Source organism: Pygocentrus nattereri, chromosome 6 (assembly GCF_015220715.1).
Source record: "Pygocentrus nattereri isolate fPygNat1 chromosome 6, fPygNat1.pri, whole genome shotgun sequence".
NCBI lineage: Eukaryota > Metazoa > Chordata > Actinopteri > Characiformes > Serrasalmidae > Pygocentrus > Pygocentrus nattereri.
The window spans coordinates 11,631,051-11,643,641 of NC_051216.1; the positions used below are offsets into that span (position 1 = coordinate 11,631,051).

At 41.9% G+C, this 12,591-nt stretch overlaps 1 protein-coding gene across 2 annotated transcripts in view; it reads right to left on the reverse strand.

Annotated features, from left to right (window-relative positions):
• pms1 (PMS1 homolog 1, mismatch repair system component) overlaps positions 1-12,554 on the reverse strand; it is a 36,219-nt gene extending 23,665 nt beyond the window's left edge. Inside the window, exons 1-6 of one of the 2 annotated variants that reach the window (XM_017713512.2) lie at positions 12,431-12,554; positions 10,218-10,360; positions 9,948-10,130; positions 9,014-9,116; positions 8,757-8,920; positions 4,528-4,644 (exon numbers count right to left, since the gene is read on the reverse strand). In XM_017713512.2, the coding sequence (XP_017569001.1) occupies positions 4,528-4,644; positions 8,757-8,920; positions 9,014-9,116; positions 9,948-10,130; positions 10,218-10,349 (699 nt within the window). In that variant the 5' untranslated portion in view covers positions 10,350-10,360; positions 12,431-12,554. Of the gene's footprint in view, positions 1-4,527; positions 4,645-8,756; positions 8,921-9,013; positions 9,117-9,947; positions 10,131-10,217; positions 10,361-12,306; positions 12,365-12,430 lie in introns of those variants that run through there. The other variant, XM_017713513.2, reaches the window with a different exon arrangement.
• Positions 12,555-12,591: the final 37 nt, after the last annotated feature.

A 12,591-nucleotide genomic window follows, 5' to 3' on the forward strand; every position in this document is an offset into this window, starting at 1 on the left:
TGACTGGTCTGCACAGTCGAGTCCTGATCTCAACCTGAAGAACATCTTTGGGATGAAGTAAAGTGGAGACAAAGAGCCAGGCCTTCTCGTCCAACTTCAGAGTCTGACCTCACAAATGCGCTTCTGGAAGAATGGCCAGAAATTCCCATAAACACACTCCTAAACTTATGAATTAAGAATGGGATGTCACTCAAGTTCATATTTTTGTATCTCAAGCAATCTAGGCTCTCTATTGTAATGAAACAATCAAAAACAGGTGTATGATTACAGTAGGATATTTGGCTTTCCAGAACAATACCTTCTTTTTGCCATTCGATTTGACATTTAGTTGTTGACTGCATAAGATGCTGATATAATTGCTACACTACTTTGTTTTACACTATGGCACTGAATCATAATGCAAGCTGGACATTATGATTTTCCAGACCTTTGCTTGGATATATTTTCTCTAACTGGACCTTGCTGAATTTTATTTAAAGACCCCTGCTATAGAGGCTTCTGCCCCACCAATCTAACAGATGTATCAGTGGTTAAATTTCGGATTTTGTCCAAAGTGTCCTTTTAAGTCACTAATCAGTAACATTTCAGAATCCACTACTACACTTCAAGCGCTGCTGCTGAATGTAGTCTTGACACACTCTCCTTCATGCCGTGTTGGTAGTTTGCCAGATCAAGGAGATAGAAATAAAATTTTGTGGAAAAAAAAAGATGCAAGGTTTCCTTATGACACTGATGATATGAAAGTAGGGCACCACCATGTGTGCACCAACAATAGCTTCCCCTCCTACAGGGCAAGGATACGCATTGTGTCCAAATGCTGGAATTGGTGTCATCATGTCCCACACGTAAATGACCCCTATGCTGCCTCGTTCCATAGTTGTAATACATGAATGAAAGAACTGGACTTCATGATGGGAAGGCTGTTGCTGAAGCATGAGGACAACAGCGTACGCAGCTATCGCAACAGGACACAGAGGTGAAAAGGTCACAGGCTTATATAATGACCTGACCTGAAGAAGGGTTTTCAAAACAAAAACAATAAAAGTTCTTTCTTTCTTTTTCTTTTTTTTTTTTTTTAAAATGGCCTAGGAACCACGCTCCACATCTGTCAGGAGGGATTAGCAGAGTGAGCAGATTACACCTGCCGTGACCAAGCAGAAACCAGCTCTCCCCAGCAGCTCAATTACCAACAGTGCGGCAACTTTTCCCAAGGAGAAAACCATTAAATCTTTCTAAGCATGCATGTGCGTGTGGTTGAGGGACAGTGGAAGAGAAGGGTGCTGTAAACAGGTGGTGGGGAACCAGTGTTACCACCTGGTATGAAATCAGAAGCTGCCCGGTTGGTGGAATTATAAAGAATGTGTATGCCACATAGCCTGCCATGTGAGCGAATGCTTTCCCCTTGCATTCGCTGCCCTGTGAAAGTATAATTGGTGCCAGCACAGTAGGGGTGTGGCTCTGGGCCAACACAGCCCAGCTATGTCCCTCTGATACGTTCCCTTCCTATAAAATGTGACTCATGCAGGCCTGCTTTAAATCACTGCTGCATTCATCGCGAGAATTTGATGCGATTGTGGAAATGAGCACAGATGTCAATGCTGCTATGCAGTCCTTCGCTGTCTGTAGTGGGTGAAAAGGCATGTGCTGGTAACTCACATCACATTTACAATACGTAGCTTTTCTTTATCTATTAACGCATACACATCCACGATTGAGCATCTCTGTATCTCTGTTGATTAAAAAAATAGTCTTAAGCCCCCCAAGAAGACTGTTTCAAGTGTTTTTCCATGCACTAATGCAAAGCTTAAACAATAACGTGAATTCAAAGTTATTATTATCTCTAGCAGAAATATATTTTGTCGACACCTGAGCATCACACCTATATGACCTTGTTGGACATCCCATTCCAAAACCATGGGCAGTGATATGGAGGTGCCCCCTATTACATCTATAACAGCTTCCACTTTGCTGGACAAGGCTTCCCACAAGATTCTGGAATCTTATAATTAATCTCAAAGGTGTTTAATGGGGTTGAGGTCAGGGCTCTGTGCAGGCCACTGGACTTCAGACCAAACTCATCAAATCATTGTCTTTAAGCTTGCTTTGTGCATTGGGGCACAGTCATACTGGAACGGTATGAAAGGGTCTTCACCAAACTGTTCCCACAAAGATGGAAGCATTTAATTGCCTAACATGTCTTTGTGAGCTGTAGCAATAACATTACCCTTCACTGGAATGAAGGGGCCCAAACCCTAAAAAACAGCCCCACACCATTATCCCTCCTCCACCAAACTGTTGGCACTATGCATTCCAGCAGGTAGCATTCTCATGGCATCCACCAAATCCAGATTTGTCCATCAGACTGTCAGATAGTCTGATTCATCACTCTCGTGCATTCTTTTTCCCCTGCTCTGGGCAGACTGCTTTACACCACTCCAGCCAACACTTGGCACTGCACATAGTGATCTTAGGCTTGTGTGCACTCTGTAGTGAGCAATACAACAAAGCATAGGCAATTTTTATGTGCTGCGCACTTGAGTTCTCAAGCTCTGTGACTTTGCATGGTCTACCGCTTAGTGGCTGAGCTGTTGTTGCTCCTAGACGTTTCCATTTCATGATAGTAACACTTCTGCTATTTCGTGATAATAACAGTTGACCGGAGCAGATCTAGCATCCTATGCCATGGCATCCTGACAGTGCCATGTTTAAATTCACTGATCGCTTCAGTACGACCCACTCTACTGCCAATGGTTGTCTAAGAAGACTGCTTGGCTATGTGCTTGATTTTATATAACTGTTACCAATGGGTGTGGCTGGAAGATCTAAACTATATAATTAGAAGGGGTGTCCACATACTTTCGGCCATATAGTGTGTATTCCCATGTCCAAGATGTGTCATCAGTAGAGTGTTTGCCCAGTTTTCAAACCGGAAAATCCCATTTGAAAGACTACTGCACGACCCCTGTGAGAGGGGAGTGTTAAAATAGTTAAAATAGTTATCGATGGCCATGTTTTTTTGTTGTTGTTGCTCAGAATGCAAGTCACTAACAAGTTCGAAACAAATTGAAAATAAATATTGAAAATAATAAATACATGACACTGATGGTCATTTTGTATTTTTACATTTCAGAATCGTAGGTTCACTTTTGAGTTTAATTGTAATTTAATATATTAAAGAATGTGATCAATTGCAATTAATTATTTCAATTATTTTACATCTCCATTTCCAGAGACTGAAAATTCGGTACAGAGGAAACAGTTAAATAAAGACTAAGCAATAAAAAACAAAAATCATGTGACTAAGAGAATAAAAGAATGAATAATTTGCATAACACTGGCACTTTTGTAAATCCAATATTATTAATTACTGACCCATGGCTAATTAACCCAGTAACCCAGTTTGGGGGCAGTTGTGGGCTGGAGGTTAGGGATCTGGCCCGGTGACCGGAAGGTTGCCGGTCCAATCCCCAGTGCCGACAGTCCATGACTGAGGTGTCCTTGAGCAAGACACCTAACCCCCAACTGCTCCCCAGGCGCCGTGGATAGGGCTGCCCACCGCTCCAGGCAAGTGTGCTCACTGCCCCCTAGTGCGTGTTTATTCACTAGTGTGTATGTGGTGTTTCACTTGGATGGGTTAAATGCAGAGGTGGAATTTCCCCGTTTGTGGGATTTAAAAAAAAAAAGGATCACTTAACAGCCATTTTTTGGTTGCAGTAAAATCTTGTGAGCTGGTTAGAAGAATGCAGGTTTGGTTCCTGGGAATTCGTAAATAACTGTAAATACTGGGCCTCCTAAAGCAGAGCTTGTTAAATCACAAATACTATTAATGTTTGTTTATTCTAATGTTGGTGCTTTTAAAAGAAAATAAATGCTTACTTCTCAGATAACCAGCTTGGCCCCAGACTTTTGCACAGTACTCTATTGTGAGTTTTTATGAGCTCAATGTGGGCCATGTGTAGGTCATACATGAAAGAAAAATTAGGCATGACCAAGGTTCAACTGTTGCCCACAGGCAGGGAGAGTACGGTTTTTATTGAAGGGGCTACCTGGGCAGAATGCTGAGTCATTCATGCAAAAATTCATTGCTGCGGAATGCACAAGCAAAGAGAAGAAAAACAGCGCTCCTGGGACAGGAGAGCCGTACGGAGCGAAACTGTTACACGAGTCCCTGAACCCTGCAGCTCAGCAGGAGCCGAGCAATGTTTTAAAGTGAAATTCAGCACAACATGACGTGTCAAGGCTTCACTGTTGATTCATTTGGAATATTTTAAAGTGCGGCTGCGGGGAGAGTTGTCTGTCGACACGTTTGCCTTTCCCCTCTCAGAGCTGGGACAGATGGGTGAGAGCACATTTCTCAGTGTTTCTTTATTTTATGTAGTAAAAAAAAAAGAAATCTGGGAAATAAACAGTGTAACAACAGCCACCCGTCTTAGAGCTTCTGAACTCTCGTGCTAGCTGTGCGCTGGAACCCCACCGCTCTCGCTGGAAACCATAACTCCGTCCATGTTTTCTCAGAGCGTCACTGACCTCTGGTTGCTCCTGGCGATGCTGGACGGGCAGCAGGTTGGCTGCGGAGGTTGCTCCAAGCACGGCCATGAGCGCTGTCCGGTGATCCGACACCCTGGCCTTCTGCCAGATCATGGCCTGAAACAACACGGTAAAACGGGTCAAGCTATTTTCTCCCATCCTAAAATAAGACCACCTGTGGTATTACGTGCTCGCACACACACTAGCCACCAATCAGAGCCTTTCGATAAACAATTAACCCCCTGGACACTTTTGGAGATTAAGAAATCAACTATTGAGGTTTCCCTGTCAGTGGCAAAAAAGAAGGAGTGCAAAGGCACAAAAATGTGCACTGCTGGCTCAGGCCTTATTGCGCTTGCATTCTTTAGCAACTTTACCTAATTCTTCTTTTGTGCTTGCATGCTTTCACTAATTATCTATGGAGATGACTGCAGTGAGGCATGCACTGTAAAACTGACACTTTAATGGCTATTGTGAGAAAGACATCGGCACTGATATAACAACAATAAACTGGAACCGAAATTACAAGACACGCAGTTCATTTTCAGTATGAAGCCATTTCTGACTGCACCATACATCACTGTGATTACTGCATGTGGCATTTCTGCGCAAGGAGGGTAGTTACATTAGAAATGGACACATATTTTCACACCCATGCGTTTGCCTGTCGTTGGCACTTCCACTAGCAAGTATATATATCCAAGGTGTTGATTTCTGGGGTGCATTCAGTCCACAGCATGCATCTCTGCTATGAAACACACAATTTGGTGAGTGTAAAAGGATCACTCCAGTAAACAGCTTTTGGAGAACTCATGAAACCCAACACTGGACGAAGTGCAAAGTTTGTGACACGAGATACGACTGGAAGTGCTGATTGGATGATATTACTGTATGCTCCTCCCCTGATGTTCTACAAAATTAATTTAATAAAAAATGTTAGGTCGGGGGGGGAGGGGGTCACCGTAAACCCAATCATACACCCTCAAAACTCTCTTTCTGTATCACTTACATGGCCACCTGTCACACGGACCATTCACTTCCATGGCTGCATATCTCATAAGACCAATCTGCTATTGCACTTAATATCAAGCCAGTAAACCTCACACCCGCTCTGCTTGTTACATTAGGCTTATATGACAGTCATAGGCCTTCGGCCATAGCCTTATATGATTAGGCTTTAGCCATTGCACTGCTAAATTTGAACAAAGACCAGTTAAAGATGACCACTTTCCACCCTGCATTTGGAACATGGTAAAACATGAACACAAGCTGAGCTTTAATCTGTGACAATCCATCATCCACTAAGTTGTGAGGCTGATTTAAAGATTCTCAGTCAGCCTGTTGCCAGAGATCAATACATTAAACCAAATGCACTTCATGGGTACTATGAATACATTCCTCAAATTGTTATTATAGATGGAAGTCCAACACAAAAAATGTCTGGGTACCAGACTTCAGCTCCTGCTTTCCAGGAAAGCTGATTGGTGACAGAAAATTCTCTCTGTCCCACTGTGCTACCAGAATTTATCTCTTGGCAGGCACGCTTGTCTTATGTTATCTTTGACCGCTAACAGGGTCTGATTTTGAAATCAAACCAAGAACATATTTATGACTTCTACTAGAAGAAACCAGCAGCGATAAACAAACATTGTAGAAAAACATCCCAGGCATGAAAAAATATGATGCTCTGGGGATCGACACTGGTCAAATTAGCATAGCGATGGGAAGTTGGACATTATCAAGTAAATAACTATGAGTAAGCACTAGGCATAAATAATGCTGTAGCACGATCGGTGTAGGCCATTTGTTGATGTATGATGCCATCATGTGGCCAAATATGTTACTGCACCCAAAAAAGGCAACCTGCCCAGAAGCCATTGGTCATGTAATGAAACACAACAGCAACAACTGGTTATATATAAAGGGAAAATATACATTTCTGCATAACTCAATCTTTGAGATGTAAACAAAGTCAGAGTGGTCTGATATGAAATGTTTCACTCCACCTGTTCACTAAGATTTCAGGGGTCAATGTCCACAACACAAATATGGGCATTTTATTTAGTACCCAAAACCACCAGTGAACCAACATTAGTAAGGTTGATGATGGTAAAACATGTACCTCTCTGCCACGACAAGTGGAGATTGCTGGAAAAATCTTGAAAATGATGTGCAGTTTCTCCTGTACTTTGCATTTGAAAAAAAACTTCTGTATTACTCTGTTGCAAATAGTAAAAGGGCTATTAAGTAAAAGTGCAGTATAATTTGCAAGTATTGTGTTGGTTTGGCTCTGTACTCCAATGCACTGGATGTGAACTAGAACAATAATTATAAGCTTAAAGTATATAATGTCCACTTCAATTTGAGCGTATTTACACCTAGACTGAGTTAACTGGCTGAACTGAATTGCCAGGGGAATACAAGTACTATGAAGAGCGGTTGCTTGGTTAACTTAGCCATTTGTGTTTTGTTTCTTTAGTAGTTTATAGAGAAGAGAGATAACAGAAGTTCTACAGTTGATTCTGGACGTGGCATGTTCACGTGGAGTCTACTGCTGCTCTGTGGTCCGCAAGCTGAGAGAGAAGAGTCAATGATAGTAAAGCACGTCATCGTACTCAAGAGCCCAGAAAGGCCAAAATAAAGTTCACTAGACACACAAAAAGCCTGCAGACTGAGACAAAGTACTATGAAGAAATTAGATGAAGATTAATCTGCACCAGAGTGATGGAAAGCCTCATGATCCAACAAAAATCACCTCATCATGTGAAACATGGTGGCTTGGGGATGTACAGCCCCAATGGAATTGCACCACCCATCTTTACTGATGTTGTGACTGCAGACAGCAGTTTAACTGCCTGAATCCAACTAAATGGCTCCAAACTTAGTGGACAGAAGTTGAATGAACAAGTACAATTTATCTGATTACTTATGGTCTTCTGAAATGAGGGACTGTGTATAAAAAGGTCTGCTACTCCTATGTGATGACCACCAATATACACTACATTGCCAAAAGTATTCATCCACCATATCCAAACAATTGAAATTAGGTGTTCCACTCACTGCAGCGTGGTACCATGGTTGGATGCCACTTGTGCAACATGTCCAGTCGTGAAATTTCCTCACTACTAAATATTCCACTGGGAACTGGGAACGACAGCACCTCGGCCACGAGAGCGGGGTCAGTGGATGCTGAGGCACATAGTGCGCAGAGGTCACCAATTTTCTGCAGAGTCAATTACTACAGACCTCCAAACTTCATGTGGGCTTCAGATCAGCTCAAGAACGGCGTAGAGAGCTTCATGGAATGAGTTTCCATGGCCGAGCAGCTGCATCCAAGCCTTACATCACTAAGCACAATGCAAAGCGTCGAATGCGGTGGTGTAAAGCACCGCCACTGGACTCTAGAGCAGTGGAGACGTGTTCTCTGGAGTGACGAATCACACTTCTCCACCTGGTAATCCGATGGACAAGTCTGGGTTTGGCGGTCGCCAGGAGAACAGTACTCATCTGACTGCATTGTGCCAAGTGTAAAGTTTGGTGGAGGGGGGATTATGGTGTAGGGTTATTTTTCAGGATTTGGCAGACCAAGCAGACCAAGAGATTTTGGACAATTTCATGCTCCCAACTTTGTGAGAACAGTTTAGGGATGGCCCCTTCCTGATCCAACATGACTGCACACCAGTGCACAAAGCAGGTCCATAAAGACATAGATGAGCAAGTTTGGTGTGGAAGAACTTGACTGGCCTGCACAGAGTCCTGACCTCAAAGTGATAGAACACCTTTGGGATGAATTAGAGCAGAGACTGCGAGTCAGGCCTTCTCGTCCAACATCAGTGTCTGACCTCACTTATGCGCTCACGTAAACTATTAGGCCAAAAATTCCCATAAACACACTCCTAACACACCTTTCCAGAAGAGTTGAAGCTGATATAGCTGCAAAAGGTGGGCAGACATCATATTAATCCCTATGGATTAAGAACGGAATATCACTCAAGATCATATGCTTTTGACAATGTAGTGAAGATAAAGACCCAGAGTCAAAACAACAAAACCTGCGTCACAGTTCAGTTTCTTAAAGACAGATATGAATACATTTGTCAACACTACTGACTCTTTTTTAAACATGTTCCCAGAAAAAAGGCATTAAAAATAGGAAAACTCAACAGCGATCAACCACTACTGCCTACAATTCACAGGAAAAAGAGAAAATCCACGTCTCATGTCCAAACCTTATTGTGAGTGAATATGATCCTCAGCTCTGGCTTGATAATTGCATAAGCCATCAGCAAGTCTTGCACCTTCTTCACTTCCTCTTTGCACTTCTTAGAGTTGGAGTAATACTGTCTCCTGACAGGGAGGTTCTTGAACAGTTTCAGTGCACACACTGTGGTCCCTGTGGAAAAAGGTAAAAGGTTTGTTTTTCAATTTTGTTTTTCAAGTAAAAGCATTGCCAAAACTACATGATTGTGGATTGAGAAATGCTTACCCTGGCCAAGATGTGATGGCCTCTGAGAGATAACATGCCCACTGAGGTCAAGTGTATATTGAGTGCTGACATCATCTTCAGCTGTTTTGGTTGTAACAACTACCTGGAAGAGGAAAGCAAGAAACAATATGAAGAATTCTAAAAAAATATTTATATCATAAGCCCTATTCACACTTTACCTATAGAGGTGCTGTAGGAATTGGAGCATGTGTAGGTTTTACAGTCTGACACTGATAATTGTGGAGTGATTTTAATCCAGTATGAATCTTCATTGAGTGCAGTTTATACAGTCTGGCACTGAATACTGTATACTGAATACTGAATGCTGTAATTTAATACAGCATGAATCTTCAATGTATGTAGTTTGTACAGTTGATTGTAATAATTGCAGAGTGATTTTAATCCAGTATGAATCTGCAGTGTGGGCACTTTTTGACAGGTGACAGTAATAAGTGTGGAGTGAATGTTCTTCTGTAATTGGCTGAAGGCAGAGTACTGTGACCTCATGAATGACACACATGAATGCAAGTGCAATGTATGTAGTATTTTACAGTCTCATAGTAATAACTTCTCAGTGACTTTAATCCAGTATGAATTTTCATTGGTTGTAGTTTTACAGCCTGAAGGTAAAAACTGTGCAGTGCTTTTAATCCAGTATGAATATTCATTGTAAGCAGTTATGACAGTCTGATAGTAATAACTGTTCAGTAATAATAACCCAGTATAATTGTTCAATGTATGAAGTTATTACAGTCTGATAGTCCTAACCCTTCAATGACTTTAATCCAGTATGAATTATTATAGGCTGATTGTAAAAATTGCAGAGTGATGTTAATCTGATATGAATCTGCAGTTTGTGCACTTTTGACAGGTGACAGTAATAACGGTGGAGTGAATGGTCTTCTGTAGCTGGCTGAAGACAAAGCACTGTTACCTCAGAAATGGCACATATGGATGCAAGTGCCTCTCCTCTGAAGCCATATGTCTCCAGGCACTCTAAGTCTTCATGGCAGGAAATTTTAGATGTGTAATGTTTCACTGCCATAACAGGGGCATCAGCAGCCTTGATTCCACAGCCATTGTCTCGCACCTCAATACGATCCAAACCATAATTCTCCTTAAGTGAAACAAGGCATGAAGATTTGAGGTGCTGCAGTTTTGTCTTTTAAAGTAGTTGTAAACTATATACACATTACACATTTACCAATTTAACTTCAAGACTTGAAGAGCCAGCATCAAGCGAGTTCTCGACCAGCTCTTTGACAACATTCAGTACAGATGTGATCACTTGGGAGCTGGAGAGCAGACGCACAGTCTCCTGTGGAAGTGCCTTCATGGTCTACTCACCTGGAGAGTCGAGAGAGAAAAGCAGCCGTTTTACTTTCCATGCTCTAATACACCTCAAACCATCAGGTTATTATCAAGCCCTTGTTAAGCTGAATGAGGAGCGAATAGAGACGCACAGAGTGGGGAATTCTGAGCTGATGTGGAAGATATTTTTTATATAATGATGCAAATATACACATATTTATATAATGCAGTAACTAGGGTTAAATCCAGTTGTATTAACATTACAGAGAAAGTTTAGCATGTATTTGTAGGTTATAGATGCAGCTTTTTTTACCCTTTTTAAACTATTATCTACCAAGACAAATATTATGCCTTTGAGATAATCATAAATCCTTAGTTGTCTAGCACCGAAAAAACACCAAACCTGTACAGTGCATGCGGTTTCAAAGAGTGGGAATGAGAAGGACTGGAATACTGTAAACATAACAGCAGGCGTTCTAGACAAGAGTTCTAGCCACAACACATTTTTGATCCATTCCAGCACACAAGACACTTCAGTTAGTGAGGTAGTCAGTGCTGGCTGAGGATCCACTGCATCGTAAGAATGTGACCAAGCAATCGTTATAATTTACAAAGTTAAGTACAGCAAGATTGAAAAAGTTCATGCAGCACCGAGACTGACTTTGTGATTGGTTGTATGTCATTCAGTCGCCTAAATATTGACAGTGCTTATTTGTATATTAAGTGACCCTTATTAGTTCCACAACGGGGAAATTTCACCTCCGCATTTAACCCATCCGTGAAGTGAAACACCACATACACTCTAGTGAGCACACACACACTAGGGGGCAGTGAGCACACTTGCCCGGAGCGGTGGGCAGCCCAATCCGCAGCGCACGGGGAGCAGTTGGGGGTTAGGTGTCTTGCTCAAGGACACCTCAGTCATGTGCTTTCGGCTCTGGGGATCGAACCGGCGACCTTCCGGTCATGAGGCTGGTTCCCTAACCTCCAGCCCATGACTGCCCCCTCCAGCCCACGACTGATATAGCTTTGTGATTCGTTGTTACTTGGAGCGGTTCTGCCCAACCGTCCAATAATAAAGCAAAATGCAGACTTTTTTTTTTAAAACTAGATTAGCTTATTGGATAATGGTTATGTGCGAGGTGGCAAAGTTTTTTTTTTACAATAACAACGCGTCTCAATAATAATTTAGTTAGGATACACAAAGGAGTGCCACATTTTAAAAACACCATCAAAACCTAATAACCCAATCACTTGTATTCAACAGTTTAGACTTCGTCGGACTAATTATGCTCTCTTTTCATCAAACAAGCAATTGGGAAGGGACGTTAAGGCATTGAAGGTACTCAGAAAAGCATCCTGTGACATACTGTGATCACGATAATCATAAATAATGTCATTAGGTTTCAACGATTTGGGCAAAATCTCTATGTATTAATATACGAGCAGTTCTGCATTGTTTTTGTGATTGTTTTCTATAAATTGAGGCCCATGCCTTATTATTTTTATTTATTTATTTTGCAATGAAGGACAACATTTCCACTTTTTTCTTTTTCTGGCATGTTGTGGTTGTGATGTCACAGCACATGGGTGTTTGGACGCTTCTGATTGGTCTAACTCATCTATAAGCAGATCACAGGCTAAATTCTCGCACTAAATCGTGTTGCATATATACAGCCTAACTAAAACTGCAGTACAAAAATGAGCAACATTTCAGCCCTAATTGTCAGATTTATCGCTACTGTGGAGTCGACAACAATGAATATGCTCATACTGACCCTTAAATAAATAAATTTGGCCATATTTAACGTTATCCTGATATTTATCCTTATCGTGATCACGATACATATCGACATATTGCCCAGCTCTAACGCAGCAGTTAAAGAACTGGAAGAACTGCAGGTTTCCTCTAGATATAAAGTGCCAAAAGCGACCAAGCGGTGGCGAGCAGATCTAGAGGCCAGTGATGAATCATTACTAACCTATATTAGTTATTCAGCTGTAGCGAGATTCAGTAAGACAGTCAGCCCAAAACAACAGCATGACGAGTCCTGCAGCTGCAACCCTTGTAAGCTTTAAAGCTGCACAAAAGCCTAAACTACTTACAGACGAAGTCTCGCCGCGGAAGGAAGCCAGATTTTATACAAAACAAGCAGAACCAGCCGTCAATGTAAGAGCTCTCAAACACGCAACTGCGTCCATGCCGCTGCGCTCACCTGCTCCAGCGGAAATAACGCAAAAACACAATAAGGCGCCTTTTTTACGTC